Source organism: Anas acuta, chromosome 6 (genome assembly GCF_963932015.1).
Source record: "Anas acuta chromosome 6, bAnaAcu1.1, whole genome shotgun sequence".
NCBI classification, from domain to species: Eukaryota; Metazoa; Chordata; class Aves; order Anseriformes; family Anatidae; genus Anas; species Anas acuta.
The window spans coordinates 29,348,541-29,373,904 of NC_088984.1; the positions used below are offsets into that span (position 1 = coordinate 29,348,541).

At 49.0% G+C, this 25,364-nt stretch overlaps 2 protein-coding genes and 2 long non-coding RNA genes across 14 annotated transcripts in view; 2 read left to right on the top strand and 2 right to left on the bottom strand.

Annotated features, from left to right (window-relative positions):
- The window catches only part of LOC137858456 (UDP-glucuronosyltransferase 1A1-like), a 33,518-nt gene extending 31,336 nt beyond the window's left edge, over positions 1-2,182 (top strand). For all 8 annotated transcript variants that reach the window (XM_068686223.1, XM_068686225.1, XM_068686222.1 and 5 more), the window contains 2 exons: positions 44-263; positions 1,148-2,182. In XM_068686223.1, coding sequence (XP_068542324.1) covers positions 44-263; positions 1,148-1,445 — 518 coding nt within the window. In that variant the 3' untranslated portion in view covers positions 1,446-2,182. The remainder of the gene's footprint in view (positions 1-43; positions 264-1,147) is intronic.
- On the bottom strand, positions 1,593-7,904 carry LOC137858459 (uncharacterized). The gene is made up of 2 exons (XR_011097743.1): positions 7,683-7,904; positions 1,593-4,319 (listed from the first exon to the last, which is right to left on the bottom strand). It is a non-coding gene; the product is annotated as an uncharacterized lncRNA (long non-coding RNA).
- Positions 7,905-9,360: 1,456 nt separating this feature from the next.
- SH3BP4 (SH3 domain binding protein 4) overlaps positions 9,361-25,364 on the bottom strand; it is a 38,066-nt gene continuing 22,062 nt past the window's right edge. For all 4 annotated transcript variants that reach the window (XM_068686220.1, XM_068686219.1, XM_068686221.1 and 1 more), the window contains exons 3-5: positions 21,127-23,489; positions 12,640-12,828; positions 9,361-12,334 (exon numbers count right to left, since the gene is read on the bottom strand). In XM_068686220.1, coding sequence (XP_068542321.1) covers positions 12,110-12,334; positions 12,640-12,828; positions 21,127-23,489 — 2,777 coding nt within the window. In that variant the 3' untranslated portion in view covers positions 9,361-12,109. The remainder of the gene's footprint in view (positions 12,335-12,639; positions 12,829-21,126; positions 23,490-25,364) is intronic.
- Positions 14,513-15,951, top strand: LOC137858458 (uncharacterized). The gene is made up of 2 exons (XR_011097742.1): positions 14,513-14,637; positions 14,731-15,951. It is a non-coding gene; the product is annotated as an uncharacterized lncRNA (long non-coding RNA).

Here is a 25,364-nt window from a genome sequence, read left to right on the forward strand (position 1 = left end):
TTAATGGATCAAATAGCTAAGCAATTCTCTCTTTCTTCCACAGCTCACCCTAAGACTCGTGCCTTTATTACCCACGGAGGCTCACATGGTGTTTATGAGGGCATATGCAATGCAGTGCCAATGGTACTCATGCCTTTGTTTGGAGACCAGATGGACAACGCAAAGCGAGTAGAGTCACGGGGAGCAGGACTGACACTGAATATACTTGAAATGACTTCAGAAGACATGTCTAACGCCTTGAAAACAGTTATTAATGATAAAAAGTCAGTAATAGAAGCACAGCCTTTTTCCTTCTACTCTTGTATATGGACAGCACTCTTACTTCCAGCTTGACAGAATGTTAATCTGTTCTTATATCCCTTCTTATATCAAAGTTACACTGCTGAGAAGCCAATGCTTGACCTTGTTCTGCCCCTGTACCAGCACTACCCATCTCACTGTCTAGGGTTGTAATCCTAGATGATGAGAACAGGCTTGTGGACCAGGCCTGCCTCCTCTGCTGTCTCAGTGCTCCCACAAGGATAGCATATTGCTAGCCTTGCCCAGTGATGCCATCTGCACAGCAGCAGGAGGGAGGAGACAAGTGGCTGTGCCACAGCATAATCCAGGGGCTGTATTGCATCTGAAGGTAGGATTTCCTCAACAGAGCCACGGAGCAGTTTGCTTAGTCATTTTTTTTCCCCTTTCTGGTACTCATGAGGAATTGTATGAGCACAGCCACTGCCTGGCCCAGTAATGCTGTAAATTCCAGCACAGAGCAGGAGAAATACACACAGTATGCTGAGGCGATACAGGGAGCCCCCCTAGGCAGCACAGTATTGCTGCCAGCATGCCCAGGGTGTTTTGACACATCACAGCAAAGGGGGGCTTTAAGACACAGCCTCCACCTTTCATCCCAGGATTTTGCTAGCAGCTCAAGCTAAGCTTTTCTACTTCTTTTCCTGATACCTTTTCTCCTTTGTTTACCCTTGAAAACAGGACTTTTCGGGGTTCATAACTTTGCTATTTTACCTCTCACGTGGCGGTGGTAAATATATGGAGAAGTCCCCAGTGGGCCATCAGACAACTGACACTACATCCCTTTTTTCTGGGGACCGAGTCTCAGAAGCACAAGTCATTGAAAACACCCAACATCTTGTCTTGGCAGGTACAAGGAGAACATCAAGCGTCTCTCAGAACTTCACCTCGACAGGCCCATCCACCCCCTGGACCTGGCTGTGCACTGGGTGGAGTTCGTCATGAGGCACAAAGGGGCCCCACACCTGCGACCTGCTGCTCATGACCTGAACTGGATCCAGTACCACTCCCTGGATGTCATCGCCTTCCTCCTGGCTGTGGTGCTCCTCTCCCTCTTTATTTCTTTCAAGTGTTGCATGTTCTGCTGCCGCAGGTGCTGCTTTAAGAAGGGAAGAACACGCAAGCCAGCCAAATCAAAGTCCCACTAGCAGATGAAAACAGTGGTGGGAGACAAGACCTCTGCTCCAGACCAGAAGGATCAGAGAACATCTCAAATTTCACTAAAATAATTACTGGTTTCCAATCAGGCAATAGCATCATTCTTTGAAACTAGTGCCACAGGAAGAGTTGTTTCATTGGTATAATTTTTATCTTTAATTAAGAATTAGTTTTTAAAAATAATGTGTATAGTAGTACTTCAGTCACTTGGGAAGATATTGTTGTGAAATCCAAGGCTCCCGGCTTCCACTTCTTGGTGTACAAGGGACTCATGGTGACATTTTTTTTTAACCTCTATATATAAGGGAGACATACAGGGATTTTCACAAGCCCTTGCCCTTTACAGGGGCTTTGGGAGAACCACTTACTTGCTCTAGTGTAAGACTGTCAGGTTTATCAAGCACTTTGAAATCCTTCTATAGCTGTTATAGAAGAGGCAAATGTTATGATCTGACATTATGTGTCACATAAGCCAAGCTAGACGCACATCTTAAATGGGCTTTGTGTGTGTTTACAATAACCTGAGCTTGATCAAGGCTTCAGCATGAAAGCGGTCGTAAAGCCACTGGTGTTTCACCAAGTTGACTAGAGTTCTCTATCTGGAGCTTACCACTTGGGTGATATGATTTGTGGAAGTATTTGTAAAAACCCATCTGATTTTGTAAATGATGCTAAGGTAAAGACCCAAACCCCAACCCTATAAATAAATCCCTACTACTAACAATAACGGTCCGTGTGTTTTCTGGCTTAAAAGACACGGGGCTTAGAAGAGAGCCCTATGTCGTGAAGAGAGAGATGGAGAAAGGAAAGTTTTGGTTTAACACTGTGAGGTACGTTCAGTGAAAGCCACCTGAGCACACAAAAGCTGGTTCTCAGCATTACCATTTCATCACTTGGTGAAGCAGCGCTTGCTGAGAGGTTTTATCCTGAGGCTTCCACACTCCCCACTACTAGTTATAGAAAAGGCATGTCCAGGCCTCAGGCAAAAAAAAGACCTTAACCTAAGTTAAAATTTGGGGCTCAGAACAGGATGGGGCATCCAGCATGTCAGCCCTTCACAAAGGAGCCCTGGCAAGTACCTGGTGCTGCTGCTCTCTAGTGCAGACTGAAACGGCGCATACTTAGTGCAAGCCACTGAGCTGGCTTCGGGAGCATTCCTGCTCCTCCTCTCAGACACACAGGCCATGCATGCTGTGAGAGGTGTCTCACCCACCACGGAGCTGCTGGCAGTGTTCACACACGTGTGCATAACGGAGGAGAAGGCAAAGGAGGCAGGTGGAGCCTCCTTCAGCCTTTCCTTTTTCTGATTTTTGCGTGGGGGGGGCTCCTCCTTGGGGAGCTTCAGGAGGCAAATGGGAACTAGAAATCCCATTCAATTTTAGGGAATTGCCCTTATTCTTTAGCTGACAATTTGGTAAAACTTGGCCTCTCACAAGCCCCAGATGAAGGAGCACGTTTTGGGATGGAAATCACCCAGCCCACGGCCAGCTCTGGAGACAGCCCAGAGGAGACATGACTGCACGTAGGAGCACAAATTGCTGCACAAGGCTCTGGGTGCCAGTGAGGGAGCAGGGCTGAATGGTGTGGTGGTGCTCAGGGCCCGGCCACATCCCATCATTTCAGCTATGCCCAGCAGAGGACACTACGGCATTGCTAGCACGCTGCATCCTGCAGGGAGAAAGCGAGGAAAAAGCCAATTTCCCCTTCCAAGGCAGTGCGGGCAGCTCAGTGGAAGGTGACAGCTACTTGTTCATCCCCCCGGCAGGCAGCGATGCTAACGAACCTTTTATCTCAAGGCTAACATATGAGGCAGGAAGAAAAAAAATAATAAAAAAAAATGTTAGCTGCAGGATTTTGAACTGTGGTGCAGAAAGATGATTTTTTAGGGTAAATTAGGAGCCAAGCTGTGCAGGCTGAGCAGCTTCAGGGCAGAAGAGCGAGCCAGAGGCAAAACAGCAGGACAGCTTCACAGCCCTTCTCAAGGAAGAGCAGTGCTGGGGGATCCTTCTTCTCGCCCTTAGGTCAGGTATGGTACAGAGACATGCTGCCCCTTCAGGAGCACCAAGACCCTGTGTCCCTTACTGGGAAAAGAATAAATTCTTGGCCATAATGCATTTTTTTTTTTAACCAGCAAGAGTTGAGATCAGGTCTTTTCCCCAAGGTGAAACTGAGGCAGGGCCAGCAATCGCTCCTTGCGCTGCCCTGCAGCTCCAGGAGATGTAGTCTGAGCTTCCAGGAACTTCTCCAGAATTTTGCTTTTAGCTATCAGCCGTAGACTTAGAGCATGCTTCAGGTGTGCTCTCAGTAGCCCTCAACCCACTGCCACTCTTGGGAAGAGGACAAATACACAAAACCTCCCGCAGCCACAAGCCTCACAAAGCTCTCATCACCTCTGCACGCCCACGGTGGCACCTCCTGGGAGCTGTGAAAGGAGATGGGAGCTGTTGCTTTCCACTCTAGCCTGGGGACTTTTTCAGTGTTTATTATTTCATTTGCCTGGTTTTTAACACTCAGGCTCAAGGTGTGACCTGGTGGTGAGAGCAGCGCTGCTGGTGCCCCTGAGACTTCTGTCCCCAAAACGAGGGTTAAACGAGGCTGCTTTGGGGTTGCTGGTGTGGGTTTGCCTTCACGTGAAAGCCTGGGGAGCCATGTGGGGGGCTCTTGGAGCCTGTGGGATGGCAGGGAGCCGAAATGAGCTGGATCAGCCATGCAGCCCTCCAATTAATTATCACCCACAGAGGTGTTTTTAGGAGTTATTTATAGGCGGGAGCGATGAAATCCAGGGAAAGCAATTGGCAAAGCGAACCCGCCGCGGGGTGCAGGACAGCCTTGCCCTCCCAGGAGAGGAATGTGCCCGGCTGAACCTGGCGAGAAAGCAAACAGCCACAGCATCGGCATTTCAGCTCTGTGGGCGAGGGAAAACCCAAGTGTGGTGTAAATGCCTGAAGTAACTAGGAAAATAAAACTAACATTCACACTTTTAAGGAAAAGGTACAGCATTGAAGAGGCTTTCAGGGTAGGGCATAACTGCATTATCTGAGCATTCCCTAGGCTCCCAACCTTAGATGCTATCGCGCTGGGGAAACTTGGTGTGCTAGCTCTAAGGAACACCACGGAGCGTAGAGTGGAGTGGAGACACCATGGCTAGGCTCTGTAATCAGGTGGGGCCTCGATTGTTCTTGTGCACAAAGCTGCACTTTTTGCCACCCTAAGCATGTTTTGACCTGTCATGTTTTGACAAATGCTGTACCCTAGTGTTCTTTTTGCTCATTATAATATCATTATAATACCAAAACACACCTCCATCCCAAAAGCTACCCGCCTCCAAGGTGCGACCACCCCTCACTGAGCATGCGCTCTGAATTTCTCGGAGCCTATTACTTTAAACGGAAACGGGAAAACTTTACACCAATCATAACTAAGATATGCTTGACTAGAGCCACTCAAGCTCCACCTAAAAGACAGAAAATAATATAAATTGGCCCAAGAGAGAGGGGATGTTAGGGAAGATACCATCGTCAGGGGAGATACCATCCCGAGGACATACAACATCCTTAGGACCTCCTGACTCCTGGGATCAGTCGACGGGCTGAGCCTCTCTTCCCCCCCCATTGGGACGCCTTTGGGTGAGATCTGAATATTTGCTTATAAATCTCTATAGAGTCTTTGATCCTTTTAACGCGTTTATTTCTATGCTGCGCACCTGTAACACCTAGAACCCACACCTAGAACCCACACCTAGAACCCACACCTAGAACCCACACCTAGAACCCACACCTAGAACCCACACCTAGAACCCACACCTAGAACCCACACCTAGAACCCACACCTAGAACCCACACCTAGAACCCACACCTAGAACCCACACCTAGAACCCACACCTAGAACCCACACCTAGAACCCCTGTGTATTTCATGCATACTAGCTTGCTTTTGCAGATAGTCACTATCACCGGCAATCCAAAAGAACCTGATTATCTGTTGCTGTAATAAACCATACTTGATTGCATTGTGATAGCTCTCATTAATGCAACTAGGGTGAGGGTGGTTATCCGTGATAGTTCAGTGTTCTGAATCTAACCAGACCCCCAGATGGTTAATGCATTGTTGGTGAATGTCTGAACGGACCCCCAGGTGGTTATTACGTTTTGGTGAATGTCCGAACGGACCCCCAGTTTTGGTGAATGTCCGACTGGTTCAGTACTCTGAATCCAACCGGGCCCGTAACGGTTAATCAGCTACACCCCTTTAACGCGACACCAAGCCAGGCTCGGTCCATAACTCTGCTGTTGCTGGCTGCTGGGACTGATCCAGGCTTACGAGGGAAAGAGGAGGTGAAATCTCCGTGCACAGGTTTCTCCCCGCTGCCTGAGCCAGCTCAGGTTGCTGGCATTTCCTGGGGAGGCGATGCTGCCTCCAAGCTCATCTTTCACAGACCGAATTCCTGTGACGCCTACGGCGGGTGTCAGAGATCAAGCACGGCTCGCGCTAACCAGATGGGAAGAGCTGCTGTCGCGTGAGTCTGCTTTGATAGGTAGCAGCAGGTGCTCCCAGCACCAGTTCCCTTTCTATTAAGGACAGGAGAAAGGTTTCATATGCCAGAGCTGATGGCTTAGGATGATAAAAGCGAGTCACCACTACAGGCTGTTTAGGCACCATCAGATCCTAAATCCCCCCAGCGAGATATCGCCTGGCTCGCCTACTGCGTGACCTCTCTTCAAAAGCCAGCCTGAACAAATGGAGCCATCGGATTTCTTCCCAAAATATTCCCAACCCACACTGTCTGGGGAGCATGGTCCCCCTGCCCTGGGGCGGATCAAAGCAAGCTGCGTGATACCAAGCAGCCCCATCGCTCTCCCGGGGAGGGACTGAACCATGTCCCAGTGACTCACTTTGAGCAGACGAGACTTTGCAAAGCGGCTGCTGGAAGCTTTAATTAACATTCAGCAGGGGGTAGTCAAAGAAACCCAAGGTTAATTATCCCCCAGAGGCTGCCGAAGATACGGTGGGGGGCTGCCCTTTGGGTTTTGGTGACAAATGGTTGGTCTGAGATGATTTCAGCATACCATGAGGGACGCTGAGGAGGGCAGGATGCATTAAGTAATGGGTGGGGGGGAAGGAAGGGGACACCAAGACTGGCTCTGCTCCTGATGTTGTAGTTTAACAGGGTTGCTCAACAAAAATAACACCTTTGTTGCTCCAACCGGAGGCTCCTTCCTTTCCACAAAGGGCTTCAGGGTACCCCCACCCTAAATCAGGCCATCAGTCTCCAGTTGCAGAACCGACCACCTTAAACGTGGAGCTTGCCCCTCTTTCGGGCAGTGTCCCTTGGGAAAACAAACAGTTCTGCCCTGCACCTTTCCCCCCGTTACGACAGAGGAGGAGGTGAGCAGGTCACGCCACCGATGGGAGCTGCGTGTCCCAACAGTGGCCGCATCGAGAATCACAGCCACAGCAGCTTTTCTGTACAGACACCGATAACCCAGAGGTGACTTCCCTCCCTCCCCCTTCTGCCATATCTCCTTCGTTCATTTAGCGATGAGCTGAGCTGATGCAAAATGATCACTCAATTTTGATAGCTTAAGTAGAGGAGAAAATGGTGCGAATGCATTTCCAAGGGGCCCTGTGCTGAAGTAGGTCACTCCCTTGATTGGATATAGCAAAAAAAAAAAATAAAAAAATACAACTTCTCTGAAGCTGAAACATTAGAGGGAGTCAGTCATCAGAGAAGCAACTAATGGGGAACTGCTTGAATTAGATGGCTAGTGCCCTTTCTGCCCAGACTACACAGGAACAATAGGTGTAGGACTGAAATATGTAATCAGGCAGCTTTATCAAGACATAGAAAAAAAAAAAAAAAAACAGGCTGCACAGAAGTGGCTGACCACAGTCAGAAGTCAACCAGAAGAGGATGAAGCAGCAGTGAAACAGCCGTCCTCCACCAGCCATACAGCAATCCCTGGGTGGTACCAGGTATTAGGGCAGGCAGGATGGGACCAAGAACCCCAGCAGAAAGCAGATCCCCACAGACACACAACTGTGTGAAACTAAAAACTGCAGAATGGGCAATGGGAATACCTGAGGGTGATCCTCTCCAGGTGGAAAATAGATACAGAGGAGCAGCAGCATGGGCACAGAATCAGAAATAACTCAGACAAACCTCACAGCAGACCTTCAGTGGGATATCACCTCAAATATGCTCCCCCTTTGCTTTCTCAGTAGCCATACCTGCAGAGGAGGGTGGGTTTTCACACCACACTGCATCGCAAAGCTCCCAGCTTCAGCCACTGCCACGTCCCACATTACTGGCACTGACCACAAGGAGGAAGGGGAATAAGTAAGGACAGCTGAGTTAAGAGACTTTATCAGCACAGGTTTGCTAGCAGCTGAAAATTGTTAGCAAATTGAGGGAGAAAATGAAAGGCAATGGGACAGCAGCTATCTGCAGCTTTAAAGGAAGTGAGCCAATGCCTCGTTATCAGAGCAGCAGATCCATATGTGTAATCTAATCCCAGATCATTACTCCCTTGTTTTTTGTCTGGGTTTACGTGCAAGCACAGAGCAAGCAATCACCAGTTCTGGGTGAGCAGCTGAAAGAAACATCAGAGGGCTGTGGAGAAACAGCAGTGAGGAGAAGTGGTTCTGCTGCAATGGCTGTGAGCTGCCAGACCACGCATGGCCTGAACACAAGGAAGGCCACTTGGGCATCCAAGGTGGGAGTCGTGGTGGTCCCCAGAGGAATCCAGTGCACAGATACATCATTAAAGGACTCTGGGGGCAGCAAGTGGAGGAGGGGGGCTGTGGAAGGCGGCTCTGGTTTGCTTGGGGTGCTTGAAGCCTGGCTCTGTCCATGACGGGAGCTGGTGAGGAATCTCCCCATCCGTGGCTTGGCCCTTGAGCCCCTCAGAGCCGTTTTCAGCAGAAAATATGTGGTGAACGGAGGCTGTTGAAGCCTCTCCTGCCTCTGAGGATGGGCTGAGGCTTTCAGAAGGCAGAGCAACACCCAGGCAGACACGGATGGTGCAGGAGGTGCCAAGCAAGGTCCCACCACATCCTCCTTGCCACCTGTGAGGAGCGGTGGGCCTGGCCCAGCAGCCCAGCCAGCCTCCCCATTCCAGGCCATGAGATGCGTTTGCCAGGGATTAAATCAAACCATCAGGTCTTTTCTTCACCCTTGGCAAGCCGAAGCCACGGCCAAAGCCAGCTGACTGAGTATTTCATGTTCATGGCCTGAAATCTGAGTTCAGTCCATATCGAGAGCACTGCAACTGCTGGCCTGTGGTGCAAGTCCAAGGCCAGGTGGTTTGGGACAGCCAGGACTGATAAAGGCCTCCTGGTAGCAGAGGCCTCGCAATGTGAACATATCTCATTTGGACGTTTTCTCCCCTGATCTCTTTAATTCTGCTCTCTCACACTGGGCAAGGCAAAGCCCATTTTATGCACCCATCAACCTTGCACAAGTGCCTTAACGGGCCTTGGCTGAACACAAGGATCTTTTCTCCATTCAGAAAACAGCCAGAAAAACATCTTTGGACTAAAAGAAATCTTGCAACCAAATCTTTTCCCATGTTAAAGTTTCTTAAACAGTAATTAGGAGGCCAGAATGGACACGCTGCTGGAAGGGAAATTACTCCCTAGGCTTTGCTTTTCTCTCTGGCAGCCACCAGTCGCAGCAGGATCATTTCCAGCGACTTTCCTCCCAAGAGGGCAGGATGGAAACACAAGCTGAAGGAGGATCTGCTGGAGATCAAATCAGAGACTTGAGACCCAGAGGACGGCTGGCTCTAGCTGCAGACACATGCTGTGAGAAACTATTGTTTGTACAGTGAAAAACCTCTAAATTAATCTCACCCACCAAAGCTGCTTTGAGACGAAGAGACAGCAGTAGATGAAATGCACTCAATAGCACTGGAATAGTAACAGCTTTAATTGCAGTATTTTTTTTTTTCCAAAAACATTTTCCTTTAAAAAGAAAAGAACATAAATGGTAAGTACAATAACCAGTTACTGCACAAACTGTGGCAACGCAGAGCCCAGACACAGGTTTCAGAGACGGGCTTGATGAATAGTGGGCAGAAGGCATCTGAAGGACGCACGCCCAGTCCCAGCACGCAAGGAGAGACTGGATTTCTGACCGAGGACAAGGACAAATTAATGCAGTGGTTACCCCACGGACCCCAAAATGTGCTGGCCGTACTCCCACGGTCCTCAGGGAGGGTGTGCACAGCCGAGGGGCTGAGCATGGCAAGTTTCAGGCTGCCACTGTGAAATGTTGAGCTGGGTATAGAGTACCTGAGGTAGTTAGAAAAACCAAGGGCGGGGAGGGGAAGTGCTGAAATTATTTGGGGATGTCCCCATCTTGTCAGAGTCACGGGAGGGTAAAACTTCTGCCCAGGAGGGTAGGGGCTGCCCTCACCTGCTGCAAACAACCTGGCCCAGCTCAGCCACTGGGGAGCCATGTGCAGCCCACGCTGCTTTTGAGCAACAAAAGGCAAAATCTGGGCAAAGCAGGTGAGGAAGCCGTCCCTCTGCCTGCTGTCTGTCATGCCTGACATGGGTTGGGTCTCTTGCAGGAGCTTTTCCTTATTGCATTGGAGGTTTTTGCTTGGCGTAAGGAAAACGTGCTCTTACAGTGTCCTGCTGTTGTAGAGAGAAAGCAAACGCATCGCGGGCTCGGCTGCTGGCAGACCCTGTTTCTGTGCTATTTTATGTTGCATAGGAAACTCCTTAAAGCCCCTGAGGAGAAACTAAGGTGCTATTTACTTCTTGCGGGGTCTGGTGAGGGTGACTGCTTCTGGGGACACGGTTTTGGAAAGAGGCAATGAGAGCTGTGAGGCTGTGCTGTGGGAGGACCATTCCCTCTGGAGGCTGCTGTGCCAGCACCGCTGGCCACCAAATGCCCACACACTGCCTGGAACATACCACCCACACCGTGCTGTGCAGCATGAGCTGGCCAAATCACCCCACACATGTCTCTTGTTGGGGAGTTAGTGTCACCTGCAGCTTCCTAGGAGCTTTGTGGTGGAGAAATGAAGTCTAGAGCCACGAGCCTGCCTGGCAGCAAGGCCATGCAGCCCTTCTTGTTTGCTGCTACCAGCCTTTTAAAAGGTACTTTCCCCACACTGTTTTGTTTTTTTTTTTTTTTAACTTTTTCTGGTTCAACCTGAAAGAAAACAATCCTTAACAACTAACCTTTCGGTGGTAGCAGCATTCCGCTATAAAGAGACTTTGCACTTAAAATAAAGTGATTTTTCTGTGCAAAAATATTTCCCTCCTATGTAAAATATTTCAAGGCTCGGGGGCAGAAGGAAGAGGGGAGGTCATTCAAAAGTCAGCTATAAAACACCAGGGGAAAGTATGGGCACTTGGTACCACAAATATTTAGCTCAATGATGGCACCAGCTTTATAGCAAAGGATATTTACAAGTTCATCTGGAACTCAGCAGCCTTGAACAGCCCCATTCAAAGCCCTGTGAAATCAATGGCAACGAGCATTAAGTCACATAACACATCTGGAACATCTCTGTTGAGCTCGAGAGTAGATTTCAAATAGGAGAAACATTTTCTCTTTTCTTTTCTTCTTTTCTTTTTTTCCTTTTTTTTTTTTTTTTTCTCTTGGTAAGGTGATAATATATAGATTGCAACGATTCCCTCCCCTTTTCTGGCCTCCTCCCCAGAGTACAAGCTTCTGAAGAGGAGCACCCAAGTAATTTGCTGCAATGGCAGGGCAAACCACTCTCAGCACCCTCCCACCTATCTCACCAGGCAGCAAGGAACTTCTGAACCCCAAACTTCCAGCTTCTTCCAGACACGTCCTGCAGCACCCACGTGGGATGAATCATTGGCCAAGCACCAGGGGCAGTGTCACATCTCATGGTAAAAAACGGTACCTGCATATCTGAACACAGGCAATGCGCATCTCCCTGCCCACAGATGATAAAAAGCATGTTTGCAGGTAGGCTACAAAAATAATAATAAGAAAAATAAACCAGAGAGGTCATATGGCCTGTGAACATAGGGAAAAAAAAAAAAAAAAAAAAAAAGCTCCTTTCTGGTGTAAGATGCTTGCTGGGCTGAGGACATCCCAAGTTCATATGGTGCTCTACAAACAGTCATGTCTGGGAGTTTGCCAAAACCTGACCACGGCAGTGGCACAGGGCATTCACTGTGCTTCGTCTTAAATACATATTTACATGAGTCACGTTCATCTCAAAAATGATAATTTAAAAGCAGTTTCTACAACATAAAAAACAGCAACAGCTTCCCTCCAAAGTGGTTACAACCTTTACTGCTCATTAAAAAAATTAGATTTTTATTTGTAAATGCTTAAAAAATGTGTTTTCTTTTGTGATCCCTCCCACTCCCCTCCCCACCCCTTGCCCCTTTTAAACTTCGTAGTAAGAAATAGTTTAACCAATATCAATTCCGTATGAAAAGCCATCCCTTCTGGATGCATTCCCATCAGGAGGAGGGTCGTCTCCTGCTGATTTCCAGTCCTGCTGAGAACTTGCAAACTTTGGCCTCTTGAAACCTGGGGAGAGCAATCTCCACGTGTTTTTAAAATCAACCGCTATAAAAAAGGGACAAAACACAGAGAAATATGGACACCGACATCAAATGAGACGTGGACAAAAGTATCGCTGCAGGGAGCTGCGCTAGATGGCAAAATCCTCGTGGTCCTGTGGGCTGAAGGCAGCTGCCCGGAGGATGTCCAAGGAGTTGACGAGGATCAGGGTGCCGGTGAGATGCTTCCAGCGCTTGGTGATGGGGTTCTTCATCTTGTCCAGCCCTGTGTGCAGCTCCTGAATCACGTCACGGTAGCTGTCGCCCATCTGGCCGCTCCAGGTGAGGAGGAAGTCGTACGCGGGCTTCCACATGGCCTGCGGGGCAGAAGGTAGGAGAAAGCAGAGCTGAATATGAAATCCAAGCCTTTACCAGTCTGCCTCGGTGGCTGCCTTCCTCATGTCTGCGTTTCAACATCCAGCACACAAGTGGTGCCATCCCCAGCATGCCCTGATCGCAGAACTAACATGTTCAGGGTGAAAACACCCCCAGTTTTCCCCCAGATCCTTCTCATTCCCCAAAGGCACACCAGAAAAACATGCAGGGGGTATAGTGACTGCAGGCAAAAACATGCTTGGGAAAGGCACAAGACCCTCAGAGACCGAGGCCTGTCCGCTCTCACCTCGCTGTCTACCACCCCGGTCTTGTCCCGGTGTGGGGCCTCGTAGGCATCCATCTGCTGCTTGGAGACCTTGGCGAGTTTCTCGGCCAGCTCCCTCCAGCGCTGGGCCACCTCCACGGCTGTGGTCAGCAGCACGAAGTCCTGGATCAGCCTGACGACCAGCCCCTGGCAGTCCATCTTCAGCAAGGCCTGCGGGACCACCACGAGCAAACAGGGAGACAGAGTCAGGGTGGGCCTGGAGAACCGCATGGGCAAGTCCCTCAAGAAGCCACCCCCAAATCCTCCCACCTCCTTTCTGGCTACAGCTGGTGAAATTAGGCCAACAGGCTCAACATTATGTTCAATGAGGCCTGTAGCTGGAGTTGGCCACCACCTCCTCAGCCTCATGTTCTGGGCCATTGCTCAAGATCCTCAGGCACCACGTAAGGACGTTAAAGCAACTCAGGGCTGAGAAAAACAGAGGCCTTTAGCCAAGATAATTCATCCAGTGTGCTCCATGCTGCTTCCATCCAGAGGAGCAGTGCTCCTTGGTGCAGACAGCACAGGTACCCAAAGAATGCCCTGAGCATGGTGGCCATGGGCCAGCCACAACATTTTGGGGCAAGACCTGGAGATTTGCCTCAGGAGAGGGGCTACGGTGAAACCCAGAGAAAAGGCAAGGCCAGAGCACTGCAAGACCTGACCACAAAGGTTGCGTTGCTTGGGACGTGCTTACTGTCTTCATGTGTCAGGTCAGAAACCACCTCCTTTCCTCATCAGATACTAGCCTACAAGTTGAGATTTTCTGCAGTTGGCTTTGAAGAGGTGGGGAGGCGAAACTGCTTTAGTTAGGGACACCCACACCAGTAAGCTTTCTAGTTACCAATAGCTTAGCCAGAAAGAAATGGACAGAGCAGGTCCAACTCCTATCTGCAGGTAACAAAACCCCATCACTATCTGTTCAAAACACAAAGCAAGTTGCAACAGTGAAAAACCATGATGCAGCTGAGGAAAGGAAGGATTTAAATGGTGATTATCAGAGGACCAACAGATTCAGCATCCCCCGATGTGTGCCACAGCCAAATGTGGTGGAAGGGATGACAGCAGCCTCAGGAGTAACCTGTGTCCCTAAATAAATCCTCCTTTCAACCTTTAGTGTCCATGGAAATGTGTTTAACATTATGCAACAAGCATCCTTTTTAAAAAATAAACAAGCAAGCAAACAAACAAAAAGAACATCAAAACAATGCAAACAAACCCCAGACAATGCCTTGGGGGACAGTTTACCGCCCAGAAAGGTTTAATCATCCCTCTCCCTCCATGCTGCCCGCCCCAGCACAGACGGCAGCAGTGCCTTTGCAGGTTCATCACGCGCTACAAATAGGAGACACGTTTTCTAGCTGCTGCCTTTCCCTTTTGTTGAGTACCCTCTTTTTTCTCTGTTTTTGAGAGCTGGAGCTGCAGCGCCAGCAGAATCAGCGTGGCAGCGCCAGGACGGCTGAAGACCAAGGGCACTGCTCAGCGTTTCAGCAGGGGATCTCACTAAGGATGCAAACCACAGCTTGGGGATAAAGAGGACAACCCCCCACGAATGATGTAGAACACCAGTAGGGCACACCTGCTCAAGTGCTCCCACTGGAAACATCACCAACACCTCCGCAGCAGCACAGAGAGGTTATTAGAGGAGTCATGGATCTCAGAGGTCCAAGCAGGGCCTTCAAGCAAGCCCCAGCTGCTTTAGCTCTGAAGAAGAAGAGGGGTTAAATCCTCACATGTGTGGGTTTTCACAGGGACAGTAACAAACAGCTGGGGGAAGATGGTAACATCTGAAACCACTCCAGCAATTTGCAAAGCAAATATATGTTGATTCCCTTATCTGTTTCCAGCTTACACAAAGCAAAGCTGGGCTTGAATCTAATTACTGCTGTGGACCAGCATTTGCTTCTCCAGCAAAGTGCTTACACGTTTCCTCTCCACAAAGCACAAAGTGCTAAGAGAAGTAATAAGCCCTCTTGCTAAGTAAGTAAAATACATTATAAAAGAGCTTTTTTTTTTTTTTTTTTTTTAATGGGCACAAGCATTTAGATCTCTCATCTCTGCCGCACTTGTAAGCACCTCTGCAGATTGCTCTAGGCCCAGCTCCCCAGCAGTGTTATCGTATCATGCAGCCAACAGATTCACGCCCCTTTCCACTTGAAGAAGAAGATTCAGATGGTCCTAAAGAGGCACAGATTTAGGATCATGCTCTGGGGTCTTCTCTCAGAGACTGCCCACCAGCAGGTATGAACCATTAGAAATCAGATGAGACAGGCACCTTGTCCTCTGCACTCCTCTGGTCACCTGTGGTGGAGTTTGCCACTGCAGTTCTGCTGTAATCAGCTGGCCCTGGCCTGGGGGAGATGCATCCTGCTGATATATCTCAGCCATAATGTCCTTGGGAGAAACACGCTCTGCTTCCCCATGGACATGGGAAAAGACAGTAATGGCAGGGGAGAAAAAGGCAGAAGATGTGTTTTTTCACTCATCTTCCCCAGAAACAGACATGGTATTCCCAAGGTTACCACAGAGCTGGCACCAAGGTGGTAAATCCTCCCTGAAGATGTCTTTGAAGCCTGCAGACCCCTGCAAGCTGTCACCCAGCTTCTGAGGCAGAGCTGGGCACAGAAACCAGCCAGACCCATCGAAATTTGTGTTTACAGGCAGCCCGATCACCAGTGTCCAAAACAACAAGGTTCCTCAAAGTGATGGGAGGAGAGGAGTGACGTGCTAGGAAATGGTACACTCGAAGCCACAGCTTTGAAAGAGGCAAAGTTACTCTCCTCAGCTCAGCACATTAACTCGGAAACCTACTGATAACCACAGAAACGCCTTCTCCCTTTGCTGTGCCTCTGGAATTTCAGCTGGGAGGCTCGACCTGTAAATCACGAGCACCAGGCGAGCTGGGGAAAACACAGGGCAAGGAGGAGAGGCGAGGGCAGACGGAGGGCTGCAGCCAGACAAACATATTTATGACAGGCAGGCACGGGGCTCTGCTGCAAGCCCTCGCTGCCCAGCCAGGATTAGCAGGGTTTACAGCAGACTTAATCCTCCAGCAGGCGCTTTTGGGATTATGCTACCGCTTCTTTCCATCCTCCTCCTCTCTCAGCCTGAACAGACCTCCCCGGACAGCTGGAGGGACACAGCTGGCTGCTGTCTCTCCGTCCTGGTCTCCTCGGTACCCGGCGGTGCTCCCTGCTGAGGCCTGACCTGGGCTGTGCTATTTTTTTCCACTGCTTTAAAGCTGCGCGGTGTCAGCGCTCACCAAGGCGTTTATTAACCTCGGAGAGGCCCCGAGCCTGCTCCACCAGCCGAGCGCGCGGCGTAGCAAAGGAGATGGTTTGATATTCAAATTCCAGTTCAAAGCAGAGGAGCCTATGCTTAAAACGCATCCAGGGGAGGCTGAATTTGCATCCTGGCTCTGAAATGCAGAATCCCATTTCCAATCCTCTAATCACGGCAAGCAGCATCTAAGCAAACAGGCAGCAGGGAGCCCCGAGGGGGTTTCAGCACAAAAGCTGAGGAAGGAGCTACGGAGTGGTGGCTCTCCTTGGCTGAAAATATGAGTGTGTTTCCTGCGTGCCCCTTTCGGACACCCATCACCTCACAGTCCCTTCTGCACCTCACCCTGTGAGCTCCCAGCCCTGCTCTCACCCATAAACTCTCAGCCCCCAGCACACGGCTCCAGAGGAGCCATGGGGACTTTGGGTGCATTATTTGCTTCCCCCTCTTCGGCCAAACTGAAGGTAAAAACCTTTCTCCTTTGCCCCCGAAGTGGGAAGTATCACTGAGTTCACTCGTGCCTGCCAAGTGCAGTGCAAGCCCCAGAAGGAAGCGGTGATGGAAATGGAGTTTTTAAATTAGTTAATGATTTTTTAAACAGCATTTAAATTAGAAAGCACCCTGGAGGGTCCAAGTGTTATCACGCATTAATCACTGCCTGAAACGGCTGGAAGGTATCTGGCAGGGGAAGCGTAGATGTGGTTACAGCAAGCAGTAATATTTAGTGTCCCATTAACCACTGCAGGAACATGCAACGGGGCCGGGATGGGGCTGACGGGGGATGCCTGGGGAGGGGGCACCAGCAGCGTGGCCACATCGTGTAGCCCCAGGCCAGGTCAGATTTTTGGCCTGAGGGAGCCAACTCTGCACTGGTGCCCCTCTAAATAACCCAAATAAGCCTGGCTTCAGGCATTGAACATCCCTTACATTTAGTTGCACCGCGGGTGCAACTGCAGGAGACTTTTTTTTGCAGGAGCAAAATTGCACAGGAGCAAGAACGGAGACAGCAGTGAGCGGGCACAGGGCTCTGAAACTCTGAGGACCAGGAAGGCACTAACAACCCCCTGCCAACCCCAGTAAATAAAAGCGGGTTGTCGTGGTCTGTCTGGAGAGCGAGGAACCTGCAGGAAGGTCACAGCCAGCACCTGTGCCTCTTCTCTCCCGTAACCTTGCTCTTGGTGAAAGCATTTTCCCTGCCAGCTATGTTTGAGGGAACACTTTTCTTTTGTTCTGCAAGCATCACCTGGGCCAGATGCTGAACTAAAAAAGAAGTAATTAGAGCATCTTTTTCTCTTTTTTATTGTCTGATGGAGGAAGGTAACTCTCTGGGGAAGGAGGAGCAGAGCACTGCAGCTGGGAGGCATGGGTAGTGTTTCTGCAGCTTTTTATTACTTGTTAGGGGTGCAGGGCAATATTTATAACTTCTGTGTATGAAAAGCAGCTTTTGATGGGGTCTTGCAAACTGTTCCTCCTCCTGTGCTGACTCTGTAGGAGAAGCGACATCTTACAGAAACATCTCCACCAATGTCACTACGGCACAAGGTAAGTTCCCCTGAAGGCAGAAGAAAGGTAGGAAAGAAAAAAAAAAAAGAAAAAGAAAAGAGAAAGGCAAGAAGGTGTTTTTGCCTCAAACCCACATGCTTGCAAGGACTACCAGCAGCCAGCAGATTGCTGCAGGACACAGCTGCGGTCACAGCAAATGCAGAGAACAAAATGGGGGGGAAACATCTTTGTCCTGTGTTAATGTTAGAAGCAGTCTGGAGAAGAAAAAGCTCACAGGTTCTGCAGCTCTCCGTGAACATGCCTACTGGCATTTTTAGCAGACCAGTGCTTTTCCTCAAAAGAAGCATTTGTTGGGAAGGGTGGTAAAAGTGACAGTGTATCAAAAACCCAGAGAGAGGGACATGCTGCATCTCCCCACAGGTTTATCTCCAGCTCCAAGGAGCAGGCAGAGCACTCACTGCATGGCAAGTCAGGTCAAGTTTCTCAAATGAAACCTGGCATGGCTCTCTGCGGCAGCCTGAGTGCATTTGATCATACTGTGGTATGTGACTTAACGTTTTCAAAACCACACAAAGCCTTTTCCTGAAACCTGTGAATCTTCTGGGACTCCAAAGGGTTGGAAACGCGATGGAGTTAGCACCTGCCTGCTGGGCTGCTGCCACTGACCACAGGGATGCTTCTGGTGTGTGTGGGAAGCACGTCACCATAAAGCTTTTCCGTGGAGAGGGGAGGGAACGCAGGTCTCTTCTCATCAGTAGCAGCCAGGTCTGGCAGCACAGGTGACTTGCTTGTCTCAAGGCCCAGAGATGTTTTTGGAGACAGTACCTGCTCCTTGCTGGGGCATGGCTTGGAAACAAGGCTTACCGAGGAGTACAACGAGCACCTGAAGCTGGAGCACAGCCCAAGCATCCCTGCTGCTCCAGGCAGGGAATGCTGTCTGTAGTGGGTGGTGAAGAGCACACCACAACCCTGATCCCACTGAGCACCCGGCCTGGCCCTGCACAGCCTTTCTGAGCAGCAGCAGGCACAAGCTCGGAGAATTTTGCAGATTTTGGGCTTTGATTCCTACAGGCTTTGTTAGTGAGATGATCTGAGGGCTGTCTGGTTTTGATGGGCAGCGAGGGAGGAAGGGAGAGGTAGGTTTCTCCTTCCGATGTGATGACTAACTTCTGAGCAATTCACTTACCCTCACTTACCTTCACACACTGCTGCTTCTGCTAGATTAAAAAAATAAATGCAGATTATTTATTAACTAGTCCTCATGACAGGGCTTTTCCATGCTTGGCTACTGGCGTATGGCTTTGCCAGGGCGATTTTGTGTACTCAACACTGAAGCCAGATAAGGGTGCTTACCACTTCTCTCTTCACAGTCCCTTTGAGATGAGACAATCAACTCTAACATGAAATGCCCCGATCAGTTTTTAATCCAGCCAGTTCTTGCCAGCAGACGCCAGAAAGCAAGTCCATTTGTTGCAAATAGAATGAGATTGAAATGCAGCAAAACACATTACTGCTCAGTTGTCATCCCCTGAAACATCTATTTCATTTCTTTTGTTTTTAAATCATGCTCACTGTTATTTCTTTGCAAGCTAAGGAAGTCTGACAGCAGCAAGGGGCTTAGAGGAAGCACAGCCTTGCTTCAGGAACAGGGCTCAGCCTTTACCAACAGGCTCAGGCTCACAAAGATCTTGCACGGAATAGGAAACGGAGCCAATGTTCAGGATTAATCTCCATTCAGCCAAGGAAAATAAAACCTGCTCTGGGACTCTGCATGAGATGCATCCCTTTGGGAGCGCTATGCTTGCTGGCAGCTTATGGCCCTCCCCTTGAGTTAGTTGCTCTGTGAGCACCCAGATAACCTTGTATTTTTTTCTTCATCTCCCCAATTAGGCCTTTTCCATGACCTGCAGACTGTCTGTGACCCTTGGAGACAAAGGGAATAGATGAAAGAAATGCTGACATGTTTGCCAGCCAGTAAAGCAAACAGCACAAAGCCCGAGGAAGTACTCAGCAAGAGGAGCACACATTTCACCCCATCAGCCACGGAGGTGAACGATGAAAGGTGCAAAGCCTCCTTTGGAGGAACCCCGGGGCCAGGCAGCAGCCTCGGCTGGCACCTCCACCCACCAGGGCTGACCTCCAGCCCTTCAGCCTTCAACTTGCCAGGCTCCTCTGGGGAGGGCGACGCGGCTTTTTAATATCCTCGCCCGAAATGAACGAGTGCAAAGAGAGCTCCAGCGATCAGTCTAATTGCCCTGTAACAGGTGTGAGTCACAGACTTTTGGAAACGATCTTCCCATTTTCCACAATGACACCAACACTCAGACAGAGCTTCTTATAAAGAGTTATTAATTGCGCTGTGCTGTTAGGCAGAGGAAGTACATCCACAACTCATCCGCCCTGCGCTCCCCAGAAAAAATTTCCATGAGTAATGAAGGGCTCCATGCTCGTCACGATGCCTTACACCTAATGCTCGATCCTCACATTTCCCCATTCTTATTAAAGGGATGTTGGGATACGAAAGACTTCATTTAGCTGCAGCCCTCTTTACCCAGGTTGCTTGCTCATAATTTCATTTTGCATGCTGCATGTTCCTGCCCTACTGCCTGTCCACATCATTGCCGAGCAAAGCTTTTGCTATTTATTCCTTAATTAAATTGGCATTTTAAAACACATGATTCACAGTAACTCAGTTATCTACTTCTCCAAGACAGACTGTTGAGACGTGAGAGCTGAAATCTCTTCTAGACACAAAGTCCTGCATTTTCTTTGGCCCACTTCCTACAGAATGCTAGAAGCTGTTATCGTGAAGACGATTTCTCACAAGAGACTTTCTAACAGCATCCTAGAAATACTTGCAGATGGCACTTCCCCAAACTCCTGCAGAAGCTGTCAGGACAGAAGCAAGCCAGGCATTCTGGACGATTTGCAAACACAGCTGAACATAAAGCACCCCAATGCAGAAGTGCCCTTGGATTAGCTGTTACTCAAGGAGAAGAGAAGCAGACATAGCCAGACACTGTTATAGAGTAATTTTAGGTTGTTTCATAAACATAAAGTCACAGCACCCATTCTCAGAGCAGCCATAAAACCCCTCTCTAGCATGCTTTGATGAATTTGATTCAATATAAACACACACAGCCCGAGAGGTGGTTTGCCTACCACGCACCATACAGGAAAACTGTTTCTTTCTTGCCTTTTTCCAGTTTTCCACACCCTCATCAGTGTTGCCATGAAAGCCAGGAGCTCATGCACGATCATCACTTTGCCAGCAGCTCTCGGGTAACTCCTTGAGAGGCACATCTTTTAGCCATCACCAAAGGCTATGCAGATACCCAGCAGCAAGGCCCAGCGCCATGAAGGCACTGGATCAAAATCACCTTGATTTTGAGGGCCTTCAGATTAGCCAGGTCCCAAAGCAAGCCTGTCTGCTTCCCTCACACTGTACGTACATGCAGTTTCTCACCCAGTGCTTCCCTCATGTACAGCCACGATCCCATTAGCCTGTCAATGCACGTTACCACATGCCTGAATTCCCATCCGGCTACACCGAGCAGCCTGCGGAGGGCCTTTAAAATGCACTTCATTCTTCACAGACTGAATTAGGAAACCTGAGCTCCCACTCACCCTAACCACTCGGACTGCGCCTCGGAGAATTAAGACGCCCTTGGCAACCCTTGGACTTACCGTCATCAGCTCCTTCTGGAAAGATTTCCTGTCCTTGTTCTCTGTGTTGTTGCAGTCTTCCTTCAGCTTCTCCAGTACGGAGGCCACACGCTCTGGCTCGCTGTCCAGCTCTGCTCGGCAGAAAAACGTGAGCGGCAAGTTCAAATACCCCAGTGCATCAGCAAAGGACCGCCAGCTGTTGAGGTTCTCCATGAGCAGAGTCCTCACGGAGGCGTAGATGTAGGTCAGGAATTTGCAGGGCCTCAGGATTTGCTCGAGCAACAGGCTGGTGGTGAGATCAGGCCCAGAGAAGTAGCTGGGTTTGACCTTTCCAACCACCAGCACGTTTTTGGTGTGCACAAGGCCTATCTTGCCCTGGTAGTAGCCAATATACCACTCTTTTGTCCACAGCTGCCCCTTCAACCTGATCTTCTCCTCACTGAGGAGGCCTATGACATCTCCTTTCTTGTACTCCAGCAAATAGTGGTTCTTGCTTTGCCGCACCACGGTTTTCAGCAGTTTGCCGTACTTCAAGCTCAGCACTGGCCGGTCCTGAAAAACTGGATACTTGGCAGTGGCAGCCAGAGGTGAAAGGATGATCTTCCCAACCTCATTCTTCTTAAGGAACCGCCTCTGCCCTGTCGGTTTGATGGCACTTTTAGGAGGTGGCTGTGGTGTCTGGACGCAGAACTGCGTCAAAATGGCATCCTTGTCGTCCTTGACCTGTATCCTTAGTGTGAAGTCTGAGAGCTCGTTGGGGTCGTGGGAGGTGATGGGGAAGATGAGGCGGCTGACCTTGCCCAGCTTCATCTGGAAGCCTCGCACAATTTTGGCTTGCTCACTAGCTTTCACCTCGTAGTTGGTCATGTTGGAGAACATGCAGAGCTTGAGGTCCTGAGGCCGGGACAGAGCAAACTGGTGCTTACCCCAGAGCTGCAGGGCAACTGGAGCTGGGCTGTGAGACTGCCTCGTGACCTCGTTCACTAGGAGAGTCTTGGGTGCACATTCATGCCCAAACACGGCCACAACTGTTTTAAAGGAAGGGTGAATATGTTTTGGGCCATAGACACCAACCGTGATCTTCTTGCTGATGTAATCCCAAACAGTGTAAGGGTAGACGATGTTCTGCCCTTGAGCTACGGCCGCGATGTACATGCAAGGCTCTAGGTTCTCCAGCTGCACCTGTATCGTGTCCCCATATGCATAGCTCAGCTGCATGGGTGTGTATGGTCCCTCTTTCATGTCACTCCGTAGGCACTGCAGTCCTACCAGACTCTTGCTCATGATGTCGTTCTTGACCTCTGCTGACACCTTCATCTCCAGAATAATAAATGTTTTCACCTCCATGTTGCTGAGTTTGATCTGCAGGACAGGGCTGATGGTGCTGCACTTGTCACTGTTCAGCTCCAGCGGTGGGTCTAGCATAGCTTTCATGGAGATCTGTTGCGTTTCCCCAGGGCACACATGACCCTCTGGCACATGGATGCTGATGTTGGTGTCTGGAAGCTGAACAGCTCCACCAGAGCTGTCCAGTTTGCAGACAATGTTGGTCTCCACCGGTTGTGTCTGACCCCAGCCAGGATTTTGGCCAAGCAAATCCAAGTCGTGGCAAGACCGGGCCAGCTTCCTGTGGTTCAACCACGCGGTTCTAAAATCTTCCCGGCTCTGGAATTGCTCGGGAGTGGGAGACTTCAAACCGTTGAAGAAACCTGACGATGCTGGAGTATCCGACTTCGCTTGAAGAACAGACAGTTCAGACAAACTGTAAGAGCGTTTACTTCTGAAGAAGGGATTGTCCCTTTTCACGGGCTGTTCCAGGTCCAGCCTGTTTGTGGATGGAAATTCATCAAAAATATTTCCCATGCTGCTATTAGCGACCGAGCTAGAAACTGTTGAAGTAGGAGGCCCTGTGTCAAAGAGCAACAAGTCAACAGACATTTTAGTGTTGGGCTCTCTGTCTGAGCTGGTCAATGTTTGTAAATTCCCATTCAGAAACGGGTTTGTCTGGACTCCGTTCAAGAAAGGGTTGTTGTTGTTGGTTTTCAGAGAGTTTCTTTTCACGTCAGTCCATTCTCCAAGCAGGTCTAACTCCTTGACCCCCTCGTCAGGGCTCTCCAGTAGATTGTCTATCATCCCGCTGTCCGTCAAGGAAGAGTTGCGGTAGTTTACAGGCTGGACGTAGGAAGAAGGGATGTAACCCATTTCTGTAGTATTGTGAGCGTACCACCACTCACCTCCTGATGTGTCTAAGACGTAAAGATGGTCCCCCTTGGAGAACTTCAAAGTGGTAAAGTTAGTCGGACAGTAATCTTTGATTGCTATTACTTCCTTCGCATTTCCAAAGGATGTGGGATTGTCAACCAGCAAGGCACTAGGAGAAGGCACTGCAAAACGAAGAAAAACAAAGCTGTAAGCAATCCACAGGAGTCACAAGGTACTTAAAATAATTTCTTTCAGGTAAGCAATCTGCACTACTTTATGCAGTAAAGCCAAGGTAGTTTTATAGCATCTCAAACTTACGTTTGTGTTGTTTTTTTTTCCTCTAAAATTTTTAAACAAGACTTTTCCCTTTACTATTTCTGATAAATTCATGCTGCAGAAAAGAATGCCTTCCCCAGAGTAATGGGCATCAACACCGCTGGAAAGAGCAGCAGGAGTTGAGACAGGAAAAGCAGCAATTTGTTACCCTCCTGTGGAAGCATGGCCTGGGCAGAGAAAGCAGGTCTCCCAGTGCAGTCAAGTGTCTTAGCAACAAGCCTCCCCCTTGATTCAGGACCTCATTCAGTTGCTTCTAGAAGAGACAGCCTCTAAATTCACGGATGAATGACGCACAAAAAGGTGTGCTGGAGGGAGTTTCAAGGGAGTCAGAGCCCCTTCTTATCAGCTATCTATTTTGCCCAGCACATCCAGATCTAAGCTCCTGAGGGTACATGCTACAATAGCAGGCACCCCCCTAAATTTTCACATTTAGAACAACGGAAGTTAATTTTGAAAGGAGTTCTCAGTGATGTGCCTAATAGGAAGAATTTACATGATCCTTCACAGCCACTATTCTACAAATTCAGTCAGCAGTATCCCAACGTCTTTAGCCACCAGCTCTGTAGCACTGCCATTTTTCATTCTCCATGCAAATAGTTAACAGCGCTGCTGAAGGTGAATGCCTCTTCTACAAACAGATTACATGGTAACTCAGGGTAATGTTCACAGGCTAGAAATGTTCTCACTCTTCCACAACTCCTCTGCTGCATGTGTGAAATATCTTACGTTTCATGGTAATAAGCAACCAGGAGTACCCACTAAGAGCACATCATAGTCCTCTTTTTTCATGTCACACCACCCAAAAAATCAGCACCTCATTCCTCATGCATAGCATTTATATTTCAAAGCTCCCCAGCAAAACAACTCCTTTTCCAAACAAAGTCATGTTATTCAAACCAGCAGAAACAAACACAGTATTGACCTCCCACGGCACTGGCACTGACCAAGCAGCATCTCCAATCTCCCTTTCAGCAATGTTGAGCAGCAGGTCCGGCTGCAAGTTGTTTTGCTAGTATTATCTGATCCCAATTGCAAACAAAACAGTTCAATTAACACTATGCATGTTCACACTGTCACTGTATTTATTGGTTTTGCTCTCACATTTAGGACATACTCCTGCTAAGAATCACAAGAAATAAGCTGGAGATAATGTTATATCAGTATTCAAATGTCCATTATCTCGTGAGACAGACCCAAAAAAAACAATACCATGGGGGAGAGAGGGAAAAGAGATGGATTTTCTCAAATACAGAGCAGCAAGAGAACTGGGAAACCATCTGCTACAATAGGCTTGAGAGCTGTCTGGAGGGAAAAGGGGGATTTAAGAAAGACAGGAAGCCCCTAAAATCCCAGAGACAAAGCGACAGCAGAACAGACTGCTCATCCCTCCGGGCACTACCTGCAGGCAAGCAGCACTTCTTGGACAAAAACTACAAGAAAAGGGAAAACACAGAATGTCAGAATGCCTGACAGCCCTACATAGAACATGGAAATCAAAAGAATAGGCTCGGTACAGCTATGGCACAATTCACAATACCACTATTGAAATACATAGCAACTGAGGAGCAAATAACAGCGTTTAGCTATAAGGACTTTAGGATTCAGATATTGGAAAAAGAAGAGTTTGTACTAACTAAATAATTCATCATTAACTCACTTCCCCCGCCCAACCTCCGCCAGCAGGTAAGGCAAGTTGTGAGGACATTTATTCAGTGTTAAAC